Here is a 19,986-nt window from a genome sequence, read left to right as displayed (position 1 = left end):
GACCCTTCCCCAGCCTCTTCGCCCTTCTCTGGACACCCTCCAGCACCTCAATCTTCTTCCTATTCACATCAATAAAAGCTCTCTCCCCACAACAAAAGTTTCCTGACAGAAGGGGATGCTATTTACAGGCTAGCACAAGAAACATAATAAACAAATATAATAAAAAATCAAGAAAAAAATTCTTCCATTAACACTAACAGCTGAATCATATCAGATGCAGACTGCCCTGATTCCCATCTAATTATCACCAGAAAGACTTGCACTTCAGCAGCAGCTGACAACACAGCAATTACTACTTGAGTCAGCATCAGGGTAAACATTAAGCAACTTGTTTTATTCAAATAAAGTGTTGTATTCTCATATCTCTGCACTTTGCACCACAAACCTACTGCAAAAAAATTCACCTGGATTAGGCAGGAGCAGGAAGTGGCTGTGGAAACAGCTTTATCCAAAGACTCACCCTTAATGGTCTTTGTCTATACAAATGACAGCTGAGTGGTAATTAATGAATTTCCCCTAAAAGCAAGCAAACAAACACAAAATAGCAGTATACCAAGTAACCTGCAACCTAACACCAGGGCATAAGACACAAGATTTCCACATACAGGTCTTGTTGCTGAGTGCCCAGCCTCTGGTTAACACCAGTGCTGATACCCATCCCCTCCCCACAAACACTTCAGCTGGCTCCTGCTCAGCCCCTTGCTCTTCCATAGGGAAGGATGGCCCACTTTCCCCTGAGACCCCTTGGGGGCCCTTTGCCTGCTCCCCCAGGCTCCCTCTTGGCACCCCTTTCCCTCTCTGCCCAGGTTTCCTTTCCTGCAGAATGCACACCTCCTCCTGCTGACAATTAATTTGCTTTTTTATCTTCATTATCTCCTACCCTTCCCTCTTCTATTCTAGTTACGTGTTTTTTTAAAACCTCTTTCTATCATTTGATCATAACATGCCTGGCAATGTTATTTTCCCAATTTCACTTTGTTTCCCCACCTAATTCACTCCTCATCCAGAGTATTTTTAACATTTTCTCACTCAGAAGCTTTTTCTGCAAGATGTTAAGATGGCAAACACCACAAGTTTAGTCAGTAAGTGGAACTCATTGAAATGACTTTTCAAAGCTGTGAAACACTTACTTGGGAATTACTTTATTCAAAATAAAAATACATTGAAGCAAAGAAATTTTAGAAATAAAGATATTTTCAGCCTTCAGAAACAGTCACCCACTTATCTGGGCATACATTTTTCAACAAGGCATTTGAGATGCTTCCTCTGCTAAAAAAAGGAGAGGGGGAGGATACACTTACAAAAACAAACCAACTTTGCTACCACTCTTTTCAGTCGGCCAAAGATGGCAACACACTTTGAAAACTACAGATTTTGCTGCTTTTATGCTATTGTTGAGCTACTGTTATGGTATCCTGTGAAAATTTCAATGCACCTAGAAGGTATGAAAGACAGGTGTTTATTGTCTTTTTTTACTCCAACAGCATCCTGTATTCTAGCACACTTTGAAGTGGTTGGAACTTCCAGTCAGCAGTTTTAGCATGTGGCACATTGCAGCATTTGATCACAGGTACCACCAAAACCCACATTCTCAAAGTAGTATTTGTAGAAGGCTAATTCTCAAAGGTGACATTTTAAACTAAACTCAGCAGGCAAAACAAGCACAAATATGTACAGTTTCACATATCAGAGGATTATGTGAATTGCATCTTCTTTGGAATCTGTTAAAAAATACTAAAGTGCTTTTCAAATGTGTCTTCATTGATTAAAAGGACAGGTATTTTGTAAAAGTGATCAGTTGCACACCAACATCATTATGTTGTTTAAAGAGGCATTTCAACAGAAAGATAAATATTATCAGCACTTAATTTTAGCTTCTCAATTAAGCATAATTTTAAGATTTCCAGACAAAAATCCCAACCCTATAGAATCTATTTATTCATTGGAAAATACAAAATTAAATTAAATAAAGTGCTTAATTCTCAAGTACTCTCAGGTTTTAGAGCACGTTCATTAGCATTGGTACCAAAATCAACTTTTTATTGTACTAAGTTTTCAAAAACTTCATACCAAAAAACCAAACCCACAAGCCTATATAATCCAAAGTCAACCTAATTAAATTGAAAGGCATTGAAAGTTCTCACAGAAACAGTGGGATACCTCACCAACCAAATACATAATTCAAAAATTAAGGCACTCTGTTATTCAAAACAGGTAACAGAAAACCTTAATTTAAATGCAAAATAACTATCTTACAGTCTTTGTTAGGCACTACCTGGCTTTTAAAACTTCAAGGTTAAAAGTGACAAAACCAGACATTACTTTAAAGCTGAAAAGTTGTCTCTTCTACAATTTAAGTTTTGTTTCTGCTATGGAATACCCAATTCCAAATTACATTCAAATTCACATACCAGTCTTGGAAACTTGACATTAGGAGGACTCCAAGTATTTTCTACATCTCCAGTGAGGGGAAAAAAATCTTTAGAAGAGTACATAAGAACTTAATTAATGTGATATGAAATTCTGATAGATCAAAAGGAGTGTAGAGAAATTAAAGAAGGATTAAGAACAACTATTTAAAGGTTAGTTGTTACATAGCCCCCCCAAAAGATCACTTTCCATGTCTGAAATACAAGGCAAGACTGAGTGTCCTGTTCTGAAACAATTAACATGAGGTTTCCTCAGCAGCTGGTTTGACAGTGGTTAGGAGCATTAAGATTCTGCATGTGAAAAAAGTACTGATACACTAATGCTGCATGAACTACAGATTCTTTTACTCTACATGGAAGATAATAAAGAGAGACCCAGCCTCCTGTTCCTGGTAGATGCATAAGCAGCACCTGTACTGCAGTAGTGATGCCATATGTGAAGACTCCAGTTCCCAAAGCCAGAGGGAAGTACTGTCCACGCTGCCTGTGGATGAACAACCTGAGCACCAGCCCCGACTTCAGGACTTCAGTACACTGCAGACTGTAGTGCTTTCCCCAGTGAGCTGCTGCTGGTCCCCTCCAGCCTGCAGCCAGTGCTGCCATGAGGTAAACAATGAATGCCACAGGCAGCACAGATGTCTTGAATATGTTTGGCACCAGAGAGAACGGAGTTCTGCTCTTTCTTCTTAGAGAAGTCCGCTCTTGTTTGCATTCTGACATAAAACATCTGCATCCTGATGCTGCACACTCATTCCATGTTGAGAATATGGCATATTCAAGGATTCCTTTGGCCTCAAATCCTGGCTTTTCCAACTTGGTAGCTGCTTTTTTATAGTGAGCCCTGAATCTCAAGGATATTTGGATCCAATCTACTACATCTATAAGTTAGCTGAAAAAAACAATCCTCCAAAGTTAAAAGTAATGTAATTTTGTAATTTCCAAAAAGTATAAGTAATTATTTAAGCTCAGTTACAATCTTTCTTTTCACAGAAAATGCTAACAATTCATTAATATTTTTAATATTACATGATGTGCTTCACTCCTTTGGTAAATGAAATGTTTATGTGTGGCTTTCACAATTTTTCACAATTACTATTTGCCAGAACAGTAACAAATGTTTTGGACCATTCTCCCATAATCAACATTTGACAAACTGACCATAATAGGCAGAGGTTAAGCCCACCAAGTTTTAATATCAAATTAAAAACTATGCTGTCAGTTCATTTGTGGAATGCAACAGCTGACAAAAAAAAAAAAAAAAATCTTTCCAGAAGGCTAAATGGATCATTCTCACTGACTAGGAAGGCCTAAGCAGTTGGGGTTATTTTCTGGAAAGAAACTAACAAAATAAGCTGGAAATAATAATAATAAAAAAAAAAAAAGAAAGGAAAAAAAGAAAAAAAAAAAGCTGTATTTTAAAAGTGCAGTATTTCTTTGCTTAATCTTTTTTGACACTGCATCATTTCTTCAAAGCTATTATGTTGAATGGACATGGAGCTAAAGTTAGACCAAACCTTCCCTCCATAGATGGTTTTGCAGCATTTTCAGGGTACATAAAGGTAAAACTTTGCATAAGACTTGAAAAAATCAAGAACAGCTCCATTTTTGCCAACTGCTCTCCCATGCACACACGTTTACCTAAAGAACAATTAGAAGAGAGGTATTACTGGCTTTATACAGTTGACCTCTTTGTTAACACACATGTAATTCCCCTGTGCTACCATAGTCCAACAAAGGCTCAAACTACTATTAAGCTATGACCTCTGAAGCTCTGGCCTCCTGTATTTGAGTCTACGCCTTGCTCAGCTGTACTAGTTCATATTAACAACATTTGCATCCAAAGCAAAAGTATACCAAAGGACAATTCATCATTTCTGTCTAGTGACTGGCTTCTTAGGAGCCCAAACCATTTTGCAAGCCACCAACTGTGATAATAAATCTATTTCCATAATTGGTCCTATGTGCAACTTTTACATCTCTCACTCCCAAGGCCCTACACTTGAAACACCACCACCCACCCAGCTAATGACTCCATGTGGATTATCTTACCCATTCCAAAAGGAATGAATGACTCTTTCTTTATTAGCTGGCCATTTTCATCCAGAAATCTTGATGGTTGAAATTCATCTGGCTTCTCCCAAATGTTTGGATCTCTGTGTACCGACCACAGGTTGGGCACAATCACACTACCCTTAGGAATAGTATATCCCTGGAGCACTTTAAACAAAAGGAGAGACAGAGATGTGACAAGTTGCTAGAAGGAAACATGAGAAAAATAGCAGTAAAAAGACAACAAGAGGATGTCACAAAAAATTACATAAATTCCTAGCTGTGGGCTGCAAATGTAGCAACAGCTGAAGGCAAAGGTGATCTCTGCTACCCTGCTTGAGTCAGAATCGCACAAGCCTGAGCAGCTGGAAAGACACCAAATTACACCAACAGCTTCTGCAGAGAGAAGGAAGCAGCAGTTGTCAGAAATGCACTCTGCAGCACCCCAATACTGTGACCCACTTTCCTCCTGCTCCTGTGCTGTCACAGAGCCCCACCAAAGTCAAAGAATGGACTTTGAACTGTTGTGACACAAGGGTTTTGAAATGACTAGTCTCATTTCAGCTTGCTGCACCTCACTCCCCTGCAAATCAAAACAATTAGAAAAGCTGATCAATTCAGTAACAATTCAGTAGTAGGTTTAAAAGCTGAGTATTGCTCTCTCACACTGACTTTGGCCAGTGCTCTTTATGTTTATGAAAACACATAGCTGAGTTGGGAGGTGCTATTTCTTAATGTTTTCTGTACGTGTGGAGGTCAGTGGTGTAAGCCTTTATCAAACCAATCGCTCTAAACTGATGTTTTCAGGTCTCTGTGTCAGAATGCCAAGAACAGCTCTGCTGCTTCAGGTACAAAGCTGCAGTCTCAGCTGCCAGCTATGGACTCAGCACATTAGTCAATACATGCTGACTCCCAGAGAAGAAATCACTGGAGATTAGAAAAACTGCTGGATGTCAGGTCAGACATGCTGCTTACACAGAGAACAATGTCAAGGCCTCCTGCTTCCTAGAAAGGACATTTACATATTTGTTTTACAGGTCTAATACGTAAATGAGGTCTTTGCAAATTATCACTAGATACCCCATCACATCTTCAGCCCCAGAGGAAATGCTGTAGTAACAAGTCTCCAGAAATGCTTACCAGCAGTTTCTGAGGCCATTCGAGGAATGGAAAGGGGAACGACTGCAGTCATCCTCTGCACTTCCATAATGGTTGCCTCTGTGAAGGGCATTTGAGCCTTGTGAGCAAGAGAGGGAACTTTGTCACGTCCCAGAACTGCTTCGATTTCTGCATGAACTTTCTCTACTCAAAAGGAGCAAGAAAAAGAAAGAAGTCAAAAAACATAATATGTGAGAAGACATAATCTCAATTTCATCTGACTGTGCTTGCTTCACTGTTTACTTAGATGTCTCAAAAATTACTTCAAGATGTTATTCCTAGCTGAAACAGCTATGCCAACATTAGCCTTAGGAACAGACTCAGCTATGAAGAGAACGACCAAGCACAATCTTTACAAGAGTCAGGAGTAAAGCTGCTGAGCTGACAGACATTGCTAGCACTGCAGTATTGGAAACGTACAGAAAAAGTCCTGCTGCTACTCCAAATGTATTCATAATCTTACTTTAGGAGTTTAATTATACAGTCATTTGAACGATGGGAAGATCAAGCTTCTGCTCTGCAATTAAAAACTTGAACAGTGAGAGAACTGTGTGCAGTGTGTGCCTGAGCACGAAGAGATGGGAAAGTTTTTCATGCAGTTGCTTTAGATACTTCATTGTGGAGCAGGAATTCTGGTGCTGTTACTGCAAGCACTGAAGTCATTTAACTTGTTAAGGCCATTTCCTACTTCCTATTCACAGAACCTAAAATCAGGTATTTCCCATTTCCCCCAAAGGCAGCAGCAGTGCTCCTTTCCCTTTGTAGCCCTTCTGCAAAGTCAAAAAAATTCATGAGTTTATCAACTTTCTCATTCATGGGGAGCAAAAAAGATCAAATTATTTCCTTGCCCTTTTCATTTCTTTGTACGCTGAAGCCTCAGCATACAAATAATTCTCTTCATAGAAGTTTCCAAATTCAGGACTTGCTTCACCAACATACATACAGGATGATGTGCCTTTTCTTGCAGGTAACTTGCAATCTGGCTACACCACAAAAGATCATCTTGGAGAAGGAGACCTCAAAACTAACCTTTATTCAATAATAATAAAAGTCAATTTTTATTTTTACCCTTTATATCCTGCATACTTTGTGGTTGTTCCACTTGCCTTTTCCAACCAGGCTGCTGATATTCTGAGTTTTTGCTCTTTTCTCTCCTTAACAGTGATACAAGATTAAATAAAACCTCAACGCAAAAAAACTCTCCGTTTCCCGAGCAGCATCCCCACTTGCTGCCTGAACTGCGTCTGAGGAGGAGCCGCTGCTGCCACCTACTGGGTTTGCCCCAGAAGAAAAGCTCATGCATTCCTCAATGCAGGAACATTGAAAAACACAAAAAATACAGCAAGAGACGTGCTGACGGTGTGGCTCTCCAGTACTTTCTTTGTGGGGAAGAAAGTTCTTTCTTTCCCTTCTATTAGGGACCTATTGTAGCCCTATATTCAGGCATGTATGTTCACAGTAATCTAAACAAATAAATAAAGTTTTCAATATTAAAAAAAAATATAATGAGACTGTCTCATACCGAATGTCACACCAGTGCTTTATCCTGAACAACTCATTTGTTCATTGTTTCTAAAACTATGAGGAACTATACAGAGAGCAGCCAACATGCTGCTCACATTTCCAGCTGCAAAATGTAAACTCCAGCAGCCTCTGCAACAGCATGTTATTTGAACTGCTCCACAACTTTTCATATTTTTAAAAATCTCAATGATCTTCAGAAGTCAAGGGCCAAAACAAAGTCAGGGAACAGAACAAACCAAATACTCCCCATGGCTTCACCATATTGTCCATCCACATCATTCTCTATTTCCAAGAAAAACCAAAACCTTTCCAAGAAAAGCAAAACCTTTTTCCACAGAGAAAAATACTTTTTTTCCTCTGATAGCCCTTAGTTTCCTTTCCATGACTGCAAGCAACTTTTGCTACTTCTAAAGGAAACATAATTCCAGTATTTTCTCTAGGAAGGAAATACATTTAAGAGAAATGTATTTCTAGGAACAAAAATAGGGGCCCACACACAGCTCCAAGGCAACCAGGATAAAAGGAATGGGATATTGAAAGTGATGCAGTCTGAACTACTGAGCATATTTAGATTACTTGACAAGAGCCACAGCATAAGGGGAAAGCAGAGAGGTAATAAAATTGTTAGAGATCAGCAGAAAAGTGAAAATTGACTAGCACATACACATACAGCACCAGGCAGAAGGAAAAAAAGTTTAAAAAAACAAACACAAAACTCTTCTGGATTCCATTTGTGTAATTTAGAATGCATATAATCCATGTAAGTGCATATCAAGTCAAGCAGTGATAACAGACAGCATTACAACAGAAGAATAAGCCTGTGCAATAAAAGTTTACTTCACATTTGTCCCCAGTGAACTCTCTCCCTGTTTTGCAGTTTGTTTGACTTTGTGCAATAAACTGTGATCTTGACCTATTTGAAGAGATTTTTCCAAACAGATCCAACTCAGGGTAGATGAGACCACTACTGGTCATGACCCACTTAGTTTGGAAAAATTCCAAAACCAGAGATTCTGTTAACTCTCAGGGCAATCTGTGTCACTCCTTTGCCATGCTGACAGGGCAATTTCTTTTCCTGGTATCTGATCAGAATTTTCTTGCAGTAGGTGGTTTCCACTGCTTCCCTTCCCTTCCCTCCACAGCACACCTCAGAGGAGACTGCCTCCATCTTCTTAACATCTTTTGATCAGACAGTAGTAGATAGCATAAGGTTTCCCCTCAGTCATCCTTCTCTAACACTGAACAAGACCAATTTGTTCTGCCTCTGTCTGTGTCCCCCCATCCCTCATCATCAGCAACCCATCCAACTGCCCTGAGCACTGATGGGGAGAGCCCCTCTAACAACACTGGCAGCTAGTGCTGTGCATTTGTGCAAATCCAGTTTGCTTAAGCTGTCTCTGATTTGATCCTCCCCTACAGCAGGTGGTGTTTTACTTCCCCAGACTCTGCTGCCAGGTCCAAGAACCTCCCTGCTCAGGGAGCCATAAAAGCAGACCTTATTAGCACTATGGACTTCACACATCTTCTATCACTACTACAAGCCCGGAATGTCACAACTGCCAAACTTTTTCAAACATGCTAAAGTTCCCTGGAATTGCTTGGGAAAGATAAAGTTGTCCCAAACCAGAAGAAATTCACAGGTTAAAGGGCTATTTAGCACTTAATATATAGCACTAACCCAGAAAGCATCATAGAATAGCAGGATAGAAGATGCCTGATTACACACCAGCCTTTCAATTCACACATACAACACAAACTGCGGGCTCTCCAAATGATTCCTTTGCTGTTGCTGCCTGCTTCTGTTTTGGAGCATCCATCTGGAGCTTTACAGTCTGGGATAAATCACCTACAATAAAAGTAATCTCACCTTGTACTTCAGGGTAAAGAGACATGTAGAGCAGACACCACAGCAATGTGTTGGAAGTCGTATCAGTGCCGGCGATGAAGAGATCCCCGATGATAAAAAACAGGTAATCGTCATTAAAACTGCTCTCCTTGTTGTTCTTCTCTTCTTCGGCATGGATGAAGTACATATCAATGAAGTCCCTGGGATTTGCTGCATCCAGTGTGTCCCTGTGCTGGGCAATTATTCTCTTCAGAAAAGCAGTGATGTCCAGCTCGGTTTGCCGGAGCTCGCGGAAGGGCCCAAAGGGAAGGTAGTAGAGCCAGGGGCAGATGTTGACCAGGATCATGTAGCTGTTGACACTCAGCTCCAGGGCACGGGCCATGTTCTTCAGCATCGTCTTGAACTCAGCATCCTCGTAGTTAAAGCGCTTGCCAAAGGCCATGGAGCAGATAACATTGGACACCGCGTTGCGAATGATCGGGAAGGGATTAAATGAATCCTTGCCGTGCTTCAGCATCTCCTCCTTCACAAAGTTCAGCTCCTCGATGATTTTAGGCTCTAAGCTGTGTCTCCCTACTCCAAAATGACGCAGTGTTGATAGAGAGAATTTCCTCTGTTGCTTCCACACAGGACCATAAGGTGCAAAAATAACACCTGAAAGAAAAAGGGAGAGACTGAAACCAAAATGCCCAACTTTCAATTAGAAATAGTTAGCTGTGCCTGCAACCCAAGAGCCAGAAAAGAGGGAAATGATACACAGCAAATCTCTCCCAAGCACCCACCTAGGAGCTAAAGGAAAAACACAAGGTTCTTTATCATAGCTTTTGGAAATCCTGTCCCTCCTTTTCCTCATCACTGAAACAAATATCCAAGTTACATCACTAGTTTCATTAGACTTTGCAAGAAACAAATAGATGGAGAAGAGGGAATAGTTAATTTGGGATATATGTTAGATACAGCCTTTTCTCCCCAATATCCTGAGACATGAACTTCTTCAGCAAGGCATAACAGAAGACATTAAAACACAAACTGATTTGCATTTTTCCCCTTCGTGTTACAGAAACTTTTTGCAAGCGTGTCTATTACAAGCAAGCTTTATCTTTAAGTTATAATAAAAATACAGGATACTCACACTGCAAAAAAACTGGGAAGGTGAAAGCAGGTTCAGGGACACTTGGCAAAATCCTGCTTGATATGCATCTCAACAGTTTTGATGCCTGCAGGCACTTGTTCTAGATGATTGAGTCATTAAGAAACACCATCTAAATTAAATCCCAATTACTCACTTGCAAACAGAAACATCTCTTGTGTTGAATTAAAAGACCACACCAAAGACACCACAGGGTAACAAATACACAACCTGCAATTTCTAATGTACTCCATGGTTAACCTGAGAAAGTTTAGTCATCAAACATGGTCTAGTTCTGGATTTGTTCTAGGAAAACGACACCACCTTTTTGAAATGATTTTTTTCTGGAAACAAAAAGTTACTTTGTAAAAGCAACATCAGTTTTTCATCTGTCAACTGCAAACCGTAACCTTGAATTTAAACAGAGAAATGGTCATAATAAAATAGAAGTAGTACATAAGTACTAAAAGATGCATCATGTTTCAATACTTAACATTACTTACATTTCTACTACTAGTTAATGTTCCAAGTTCTTAATGCTCAAAGAAACAAACACATGACCTAGCTTCAAACCTCCTAAATAAGAACATTAGGAAGAGTCAGGACAAGCTCAGAATCAGCTGAATTTCATTTTCTCTGCATGAAGACATTCCTCAGGCAATCTATTCAAATGCCCACTTCCTGGCTCTTCAAAAAAACAGAACCAAAATCTTTCCAGATTTTCTCTCTCAACAGTTTCCTGTTAGCACTGGTGTCCTCAAGTAGGTTAAGTGAAAAAAACAGGAGTATTTGGGGCTGGATTTGGCCAAGAACCAACCTGGGTTGAATTTGGCCAAGAACCAAGAACCCTGGGTCTCCAGGCTTTGTGGCTGGGTTGCAAAAGAAACATGGATTTCTTGGAACAAAACAAAGTTATCACTGTTTCTATCCCACAACAAATATCTCTAAAACAGGCTATGCACCCACAGTCTCTTCCCTTTTTTTGGGGGGGGGTTAGGAAAATTAGTTTTAGGATCCAAATACTTTCAATAAAACAAAACAGATCTATTGTCTTGAATGTAACAGAGACTTGCCTAGGCCCACAGAAAAGCTGACACCAACAACAAATGTCCCCACACGCAGCGAGCCTGCAGTGAGCATCGGTGCTTTCTGACGTCCCCAAACCCCAAACTGCTGCAGAATACTAACAACTGATTTGTAAATTGGGAAATAATTACATAGAAGACAAATTAGGGAAAAAGAAGAGCATAAAGACAGAACAACAGAGGAAAGAGAAGAAAGCAAACTCTCAACTGCATCCCTAGCAAGATACAATAATGGAATAGTCCTTTGCTGATTTCAAAGAAAATCTGCCCGCCCTAAAAAGCCAAGTTACTCAGCACAGACATCTCTACTCTTTAAAAAACCACAAACAACAAAAAACAACCTCCCCTGTAAAGAAATTAAAGCAAAACAAAACAAACAACAACAAAAAAACCCTGAAGGCCATACAATAATAAACTCTGAAGCAACAATAACTGGGACTTCATGCTCACTACAGAGGCTGAATTTCTATGAGCTGATAATGAAACCCTTTCAATACAACCAACAAACTCAGAAAACCAGAGAGATCATTTTATCCCCCTTTTTACACAAATAAAATTAAAATCCTCACAAGAAGCAAAGGCTTACTTACTCTCCTCCATCCCTCACATTTTTTACTTCTAGCTCTAGTGCAATCCTGGAAACATTGACAAACACTGCACTCACGACATTTAAAAACATTCAACTTCTGTGTTGCCAGATGTCCCCATGTGGATATGCACAGGGCAGGGCTATAAAGGCAGACAACCACTCTGACTCCATGTACTCTGCAGATTCAGTCTTTGCTACCTCTCCAAGCTACAGAATACAAAAAACTAAAATACTAAAATCAGACCACAGATCTAGTTTCTCCCCAGTCTACTACTTCTCTTTCTGCAGATGTGATGATGAATTAAGAATTAAGAATTGACTACTACCTTCTCCCTTAAGTTCTTATGGCATTTTCTATCCTGCCAAGAAGTATTTGCCATTTCTGATACCTGCTCTCCCCCAGGCACAATTATTTTCTTTTCATCTTACATGCAACAGAACCACACAGCTTCCATTCCATACCTGGCAGGGCAGCTCCAGGTAAAGACAAAACTATACCAGCAAATGTAGCTCACAAGAAAAGATCTCTAAGTTCTCACCACAATAGCTCACTTACAGATTGAAGGAACCCAAAGAACCCAAGGACATGCAGGAACCCAAAAATGGACACTAAACCTCCCAGAGCTGTAGTACCCAAATTCTGAGAGGTAGAGCTGAAGGATGAACATCCTGCCCTTACTGTTTCCTTTCCTAGGACATACCAACACAACTGCTGCTGTCCTGACCTGCAGAAACATCTCACCCACAAACCCCTGAAATTATCACCCAAACCAATCTTAAGAGGCCTCCAGTTTGAGTGCTGTAACCTGTCTGCCTCCCCCACAAACCACAGACGGAAAAAACAACACTTTGTGTTAGCACAAACACAGCCTGGCAGAGGCTCAGTCATCTCCTCACGCCACCACCAAACCAAGGCAGCACAGGGACAGCACCTGCAGCTTCCACTGGCATGTGGAGAACCAGCTTGTGGGGAGCAGCGGCCCCACTGCCCACATTCACCCTTTGTGCACTCAGAACACACCAGCCCCGTGGTTCACTCTACAATATTCCTGCATCTGGGGCAATCCAGCATGCTAACATGAGTGCCTTGGAACAGCTGGGGATGTTTTATGGGCCCCTGGGCAGCCCTGATGCTGCAGTCCTCATGCCTATGGTGACCTTACAGATAAAACCAAACCCAGAGCAACACAATGTCCCTGCCACAGCGCAGCACAGACAGGCACTGGCCCTGGGCTTGCATGCAGCATGCTCTGGCTGTGCACAACAGGTTCCTGCTACGTCCAACTCTCCTGGAGCACCCACTGGTGGAAGCCGCCAGCTGCCCTGGCTACTCTTCATATTCAAAAACTCTGATAAAGAACAAGATACATATGAAATTCACAGCATTCAGGGAAAAAAAAAAATCCAGCCTGAACATGAGGATTTGCAGCACTGCTAAAATTATCTAACTCCTCTTCCCCTTTCCTCCTCCAGTTCTTCATGAAGTACTGCACCTAAAAATACTCACGCATGATAACAACTTGCCAGTAAGATCTGTCTTGGAACAATATCATTAAACCAACACAATTCACCTTTTTTTTTATTCTTTAAACTGATTTCAGTAATGGTACCTGATGCCATTTTTATAAACATGATCTAGGTTCCTCACTTTCTTCTCTTTACTAGGTCAATTCTGGTATAGGGAAAAAAAAAAAAAAAAAAAAAAGAAAAATGCTTCAGGCACTTAAAAACCAGATTTCCCTAGCCCTGGAAAAAATAAAAAAAGCTACGTCTCACAACAAGCTAGCACACTAACAAGCCTTCTGAGGTCCACCTCCTAAACTGAAAAAGGTAAGTATATTTCCATAAACACAGAGATCAGTAATGACCTAAGAACTAAACATGAAGAAATTCTACCTGCAGTATTGTCAGCACTGTTTAAACTCATGCTTTTTTTCTACAAAAACTAGTAACTCTCCTTTGGACTTAAAAAGAAAAAAAAAAAAAGACAACCAAACCCAAACATGCTCAGTAAGTTTTGACAAGCAGAATAACACATTTGCAAATATCTCAGCAACAGTAGCTTGTACACAGGCAGCGCAGAGTGCGCGGCCATGGGACTCCTCAGAAGCCTGATCTCTGCCACTGCTACCTTGGTAAGAGCTGGGGGGGTGCTCAGTTTCATACCACTGCCCAAGTACTCGAAATTTCTTCCCCTCACACAGCCAAAATCAGAAAGGTGACAGACCAGCCGTGCCTTAAAGCCCTGCACAAATGGCAGCCACAGAAACAATGAGGCTGGAACATACCTCGGAGATTGATTCCAACCCATGACCAAACACCACCTTGTCAATGGGACCATGGCACTGAGTGCCATATCCAGCCTTTCCACAAACACCTCCAGGGATGGTGATTCCACCATGCCCCTGTGCAGTTCATTCCACTGTCAAACCACCCTTTTTGTGAACAAATTCCTCCCAATGCCCAACTTAAACTTCCCCCGGTGCAACTTGAGGCCATTTCCTCTTGTCCTATCCCTTATTACCCAGGAGACCAACCCCGCCCTGGCTACAAGCCCTTTGCAGGCAGTTGGAGAGAGAGATAAGGCCTCCCCTTGAGCCTCCCCTTCTCCAGTCTAAAGCAGCCCAGCAGCTCCTCAGTCCCGTTACTGCACACAGAGCTAAAGGCTCCTCAGTCCCGTTACTGCACACACAGCTAAAGGCTCCTCAGTCCCCTAACTGCACACACAGCTAAAGGCACCGGGCACTTCAGCCACACAGATGCTCTGTGGTGCACGGCACCGCACTGCGAACTTCGCGGGGATGCTGCACCTCAAGGCAGGGCGAGTTTCTCTCTGTCAGCAGCAGGGCGAGGGACACATGCGAGGAGCAAAAAGCAAACAAACAGTTCAGTCCACAAGCGGTGGGAGCTATTTATAAATTTCGGCAGAGCAGACCCGATCCCGAGCAACCCCCGCTCCGCATCGCTCCCAAGCACCACCCCGGCCACCTCCGGGCGTGCGGCAGCTGCCCGGCGGGTTTTCCGGTGCCCCCGGGCCCTTACCCTTGTGGTGGGTGATCATGAGGACGATGGGCACGGAGGGCCGGTCGCTGAACACCTCCGCCTTCTGCACCAGCGCCTCCCGCACCGCCCCGAAAGTGTTGAGGATGATGAATGGGCGGCTGCCCACGAAGAGCCGGAAGATGCTGCCGTACATCTTGGTGAGGCCGGTAAGGAAGACGTGGGGCGAGAAGGCGGGGGAGAGCCGGTCGCCCTTCACATCCACCGCCCACCTGCGCAGCAGCGGAGGCGGCAGAAGGGCGAAGGCGAAGTTGCCTACGAGCGGCCAGGGCGCGGGGCCCGGCGGCAGCCCCGACAGCGCCCGCGGCCACCGCCGCAGCAGCCAGTAGCAGCCGAGCCAGCACAGAGCCACCAGCAGCAGCTCCGTGGCCGTGGGCGGCCTCAGCAGCCACGTCCGAGCTTCCGTGCTCGTCCCCGCCATCTCCGCGGGCAGCGGCACCGCCGGCCTCGGCTCGCCGCCGGCGCGTAGCGGTTTAAGATGGCGGGGGCGGGAGGCGAGGCCGGCGGCGCCCTGACCCCGGCCCGCGCCGGGCCTGTGGGCGGGGAGCGGGCCCGGCCCCGACACCGCCCCGCGCACGGCACGGCGCGACAGAGCCCCGGTTTGTAAAGGATTGAAGATTAACCGCTGTCCTGCTCGTGGGAAATAAAACCCAAAAAACCAATAACAACAAAAGTGAGCGCTCCTCCCCACCCCACCCCCCCGCAGGACTTGCTTTTAAATGCTCCTTACGAAAATTTCTATTTTTTTAGCTGTTTAGAGGGGAAGGAAATGCAGATGGATCCTTTTTCCCTGTTCCCGAACACAAAAATCCGGCAGTTCGAGGGAATACACCGAAACTTTCTGTTTCCAGAGCCAAGGACGAACCTAGAACCACGTCCCAGCTTTAGGTCCCCTGCTTGGCAAATGCAAAACAGTACAGTGAGGCTTCGAAGAGAGGCACTTAAATTTTAGAGGAAAAAGACATGCAGCTCTCCTCCTTTCCCTCAAATAAAACAATAATAAAAACCTCAAACACAGACACAAAAACCCAAAACACACCCAAACACCCCAATCCCCCAAACCCACCCAGAAGTGGTGTTGAGGGTAACTTCCCCCTCCCTCTAGTAAACACCTTAGTGCACTCTTCCCAGTTGATCAGCAATATAAAATTTAACCCCTAGAGAGGTAATTAGACATCATAAACAGCCACTGTCTGATCTTCCCAATAATTTACTGCAACACCAGTGGGTTTAGTAAGCGCTCTTGCTGTACCCTCACTAACAGAAAAGTATTCGTGTTTTGCCCACAGTGCTCCTTCTATAAAGTGATCCCCAAAAACAAAACAATGGACAGAATAAAGGGAGCTTTCCCAATAAAAAGGGTTTTGCTAAACAAACTATTTTTTTAAACAGTTGAACATTCAGTAAAGATAGTGACAAGTTGCTCATAAAATAGTGGCTGAACTGCATTAAAAAGGTTTTATTGCAATTATACAGAAGTTACAGCAATTTCAGAAATACATAAAGCTTTAAATAGTCAAGGTCAGTTTTCCTCTGAGCAATTAAGGCAACTGTCTCTTTAATCTAAACAGCAAGTGGACATTTTACCAGCCATAGAGTGAACAAAAGATAAAAACTAAGAACAGATTTAGACTGGCAGAATAGAATTCAGCTTTTATTTTCTCCATATTTGGCAGAATTTCAGCAGCTAATTACAATGTATACAAATAAAATGTATCTATTAGAAAAAATATATAAAAACAGATGAAAATTTAGCTGAACTAAAGATTTTTTTATATCTGAGTCTCCAGAAAAGTTTAAATTTTGTAGTGTAAAAATAAGAAGCTAAGGTATTCAGCACAGCTGAAACACGACTGTTTTTGTCTGTTTTCTTTGTACAAGAGTAATCTAGCCCCACTTCCTTCTCAGTGTAGTCAAGAAGCTGAACTAGATTTAAAAAATGCTTTCCTTCCCTATGTATGCAGCTGAAAGTTTGGTTTCAGTGGCATATAGCCAATTCTAGGATGTCCAGAGATTAAATTGCACATTAATTTTGATTGAAAATGTGATTAATTTCAAAATGTTAAGTGATAAAATATTACTTTTCCTCTAACATACCAGTAGATATTTCAAGTTAAAATAATAGCTGTTGCACATTAAAATCAGTTTCTCCAATTTAAATTAGAACCAAATAGCCTCTTGTAAAAACATGAAATTAACAGCAAAACATATCCAAGCACTTTACTAATATTCTGCATACTCCAATAACTACATATACAAGCTTTAGCACTACAGTACTTTCCATGGAAGTCCTTCCTGTTCAGTCCTAGCATCAGTGTAATAAAAAACACACCCCCTTTAATTCTGCACTTAAGGAAACACCATTTTTCAAACTCTTTTAACCCTAACTGAGTAATCAAAGCATTTGGTGACTCCACTTCTAACAGGTCAAAAAATAGCTCCACATAACAAGCAAACAAACATCCCCAGCAGAGTAAAGACTATCATGAAAAAAGCATTAAAAACAGAATAGTTCAAAGGAACTAATTTCTCCTTAAAGATAACCAAGAGAGTTAAGGCCCAAGCAGAAGCACTGGAAGTTTAATTAACACAGTAAACTCTCAAAAGCAACATAATATTCTTTGCTCAAACTTAATCTTTGAGTCCTATCAAGGCTTAGGACTGTTGACCAGCTGTTCTCTGCAGCTGCTGACTTAGCACCCATTCTCTTCAAGTACGGGCTGTGGTTTTACATGCTTTATTTGAGCTTGCATGCAACTTTTAGATTTTTACTTCCACAGGCACTTTATTCATAAAAAACACTCTCCTTGTCAAAAGCACATTGAAAGTATTTGAAAGTTCTGAGTTACACTAATGCACTGAAACATGTTTCTGTAACACAGCAGCTAAAGCTAAAAAAACCCCACGTTGGTGAAGTGCATGTCACATGCTCATAAAGGTTTTGTTTTTGCAGGGCATTGAAACATGCATCCATTTGCCTCTTAATATTCTGTAAATATTGCACTTTTTTTTGTAAATTAAAAAAATACAGTAATTTTTCTCTGAAACATCTAGTAATTACAATAGGAAAATTATATTGCAACGTGGCTTAGGATTATTATGGATGACTTTGTTCAATCTTTGGCTTTTCCAAGGGTCCTACTATAAAAGCAGGCATGGACACAAGTAGGAAGACAATCCAGACTATTGTTACTAGACTACCCACCTTCACACAACAAAAACCCCACCCAGCCCTGGTTTTATCCCAGGTGGTGGGCTTGTTTCTGCTTTAAATTAAGTTACTCTAGACATGGAATATTCTTTGCACTGATAGAGAAGTTCCATCAAATAGATCTCAGAGAAGCCCCTTTACTTCTTGAAGTACTAGGTGGACGTGATAAAAGAGAATTTATTCTAGTATTTGAAGCATAGCAGCGTGGGGTACCACCCTTTCAGAGTAGAGGGGTGTGCTGCAGTGCCACCTGGCATGGCACCCACTCTGCATGTTCACATGTCCACATGTATTAAGGGCATCATGCTCCTCTAAGAGCTGACCCCAGCAGGATTTCCACACCTGTCACAGGCAGATACTTTACAACTGTAAGCTCACAAGTAAGGGCCTTGAACAAGAACTAAAGGCTCTGTATTCTCTGGGGATAGGAAGTGTAGGTACTGCTGCCTAAAAATGCCTCTTGGAAAGATCTGGAAGTGTGCTGTCCATTATATACAATAAAATCACAAACAAAGGTGGGGGGGAAGGCAACAATAACTTCCGCAACAGAAGGCACAAGATACTTTTTCATCTTAAGAAAAAGTTGCTTGTGAAGCTTTCAAACAAAGCTAGAAAATTACTTTGCTGTTTCACTACCTAAAAACAATCTAGATTAAGGTTCTTTCACATGTTTTTATAATGTCCTACTGTGAACTGCCTTGAAAATTATGTTGTTTCACTTCTGTTCTTTAGACAGCTACATGGTCATATCCATCACAAGTTGTTTGGGGTTTTTTTTAAGTTTTAGTGAAATATACATCTACACTATATAATCAGTGACCTCCTAATAAAGCTTTGTCCTCTTCACATCCTCTCCCTCTGTCTCCAAGGCTTCAACAGTGATGATGAAGCCAGAGAATTATTTTATTTAAACTGCCAGCCTGTCCCTTAATCCTGCCTAGTGAAATTCTTATATTTTAGACAGTTTCAGAAGATTAGCTATCTTAAATGTATGAAAATTTAGAATTTGACATGTAATTTAGAACAATATACACTCCTAATGTTTTCCTGCATTAAAGTACTATTTTTTGCCATTTTTATATAAAACAGAAATAGAAAAGTGTTGTATTTATATAAAAAGCATTTGGAACAGGCTTAAAATATAGAGAAATTTTATTTTATTGAAAGGTGTCACAGCAGCTTTCCTTAGTGTTCATGTTTAATAAGAGAATAACAGCTCTTTATAATATTTGAGATTATTAGCACCATAAATAGATATAAAGTTTTAGATTTTTAAATATGTGGGTGGTTATGTAAATAGTCCACCTGTATTCATTAGTACACAGGCTGACAATAAAAAAATTCAACTTGTACATGCCAAGTAAATAAGTAAAACACATAGGACAATTTCTTCAACATGTTTTACCGAATTCCCAATTGGTAAAGTGACAGACAGTGAAGTGACCATGACAGACAGCACCTCTGGAGGGAAAAGCTACAAGATGCTCCCATTATTGCTTTTTTTAAAAGTACAGCTAGTGCAATAGTTGTTTTTGGTTTGGGTTGTTTTAACACAGTGAACAGATTGCAGCACAAACCACAACTCTAGCTCTAGTACCTCTTGCACATACACAGCAAACCATAACACTCAGTTACCTGACAAAGTATCAGTTATAAAGTGTCATCCTGAAAGTTTGACAACATAAAAGCCAACTCTTGCTAATTGTGAAGAATTTCTATGAAAATGACACCCAATTTGCAAAGATCAGTAGAAACTAGAGCACCAAAGGTTTCTCAGTTTGTTATTGCAGTAGTCTGCTGCATGGGGTTTGCAGAACTGGACCCTGAAGCTACAAAACAATGCCACCTTATCAGATTCTTATCATGCACACACACAGCATTCCCATACTACCTTGGAGGGCTCCTC

General features: G+C 41.4%; 1 protein-coding gene across 1 annotated transcript; it reads right to left on the bottom strand.

The window, feature by feature from the left end:
- Nucleotides 1–1,132: 1,132 nt before the first annotated feature.
- LOC135446723 (cytochrome P450 2U1) lies at nt 1,133–15,290 on the bottom strand. The gene is made up of 5 exons (XM_064710934.1): nt 14,852–15,290; nt 9,028–9,660; nt 5,619–5,780; nt 4,479–4,646; nt 1,133–4,067 (listed from the first exon to the last, which is right to left on the bottom strand). Exons 1-5 carry the CDS (start codon nt 15,288–15,290, stop codon nt 3,889–3,891), a joined length of 1,581 nt encoding a protein of 526 aa, XP_064567004.1. The 3' UTR covers nt 1,133–3,888.
- Between the last annotated feature and the right edge of the window lie 4,696 nt (nt 15,291–19,986).

Source organism: Zonotrichia leucophrys, chromosome 4, assembly GCF_028769735.1.
Source record: "Zonotrichia leucophrys gambelii isolate GWCS_2022_RI chromosome 4, RI_Zleu_2.0, whole genome shotgun sequence".
In the NCBI taxonomy this organism is placed as follows: domain Eukaryota; kingdom Metazoa; phylum Chordata; class Aves; order Passeriformes; family Passerellidae; genus Zonotrichia; species Zonotrichia leucophrys.
Note: the sequence above shows the minus strand (reverse complement) of the source record. Positions and strands in the feature narration are given on the sequence as shown.

Excerpts from the sequence above, each read along its gene's own strand:
- LOC135446723 (XM_064710934.1), bottom strand. The coding sequence starts at position 15,290 with ATGGCGGGGACGAGCACGGAAGCTCGGACGTGGCTGCTGAGGCCGCCC. Across the intron at positions 9,661-14,851 it reads CATGATCACCCACCACAAGG|GTGTTATTTTTGCACCTTAT; the intron begins GTAAGGGCCCGG and ends TTTTTCTTTCAG. Across the intron at positions 4,068-4,478 it reads ATTCATTCCTTTTGGAATGG|GTAAACGTGTGTGCATGGGA; the intron begins GTAAGATAATCC and ends ATTGTTCTTTAG.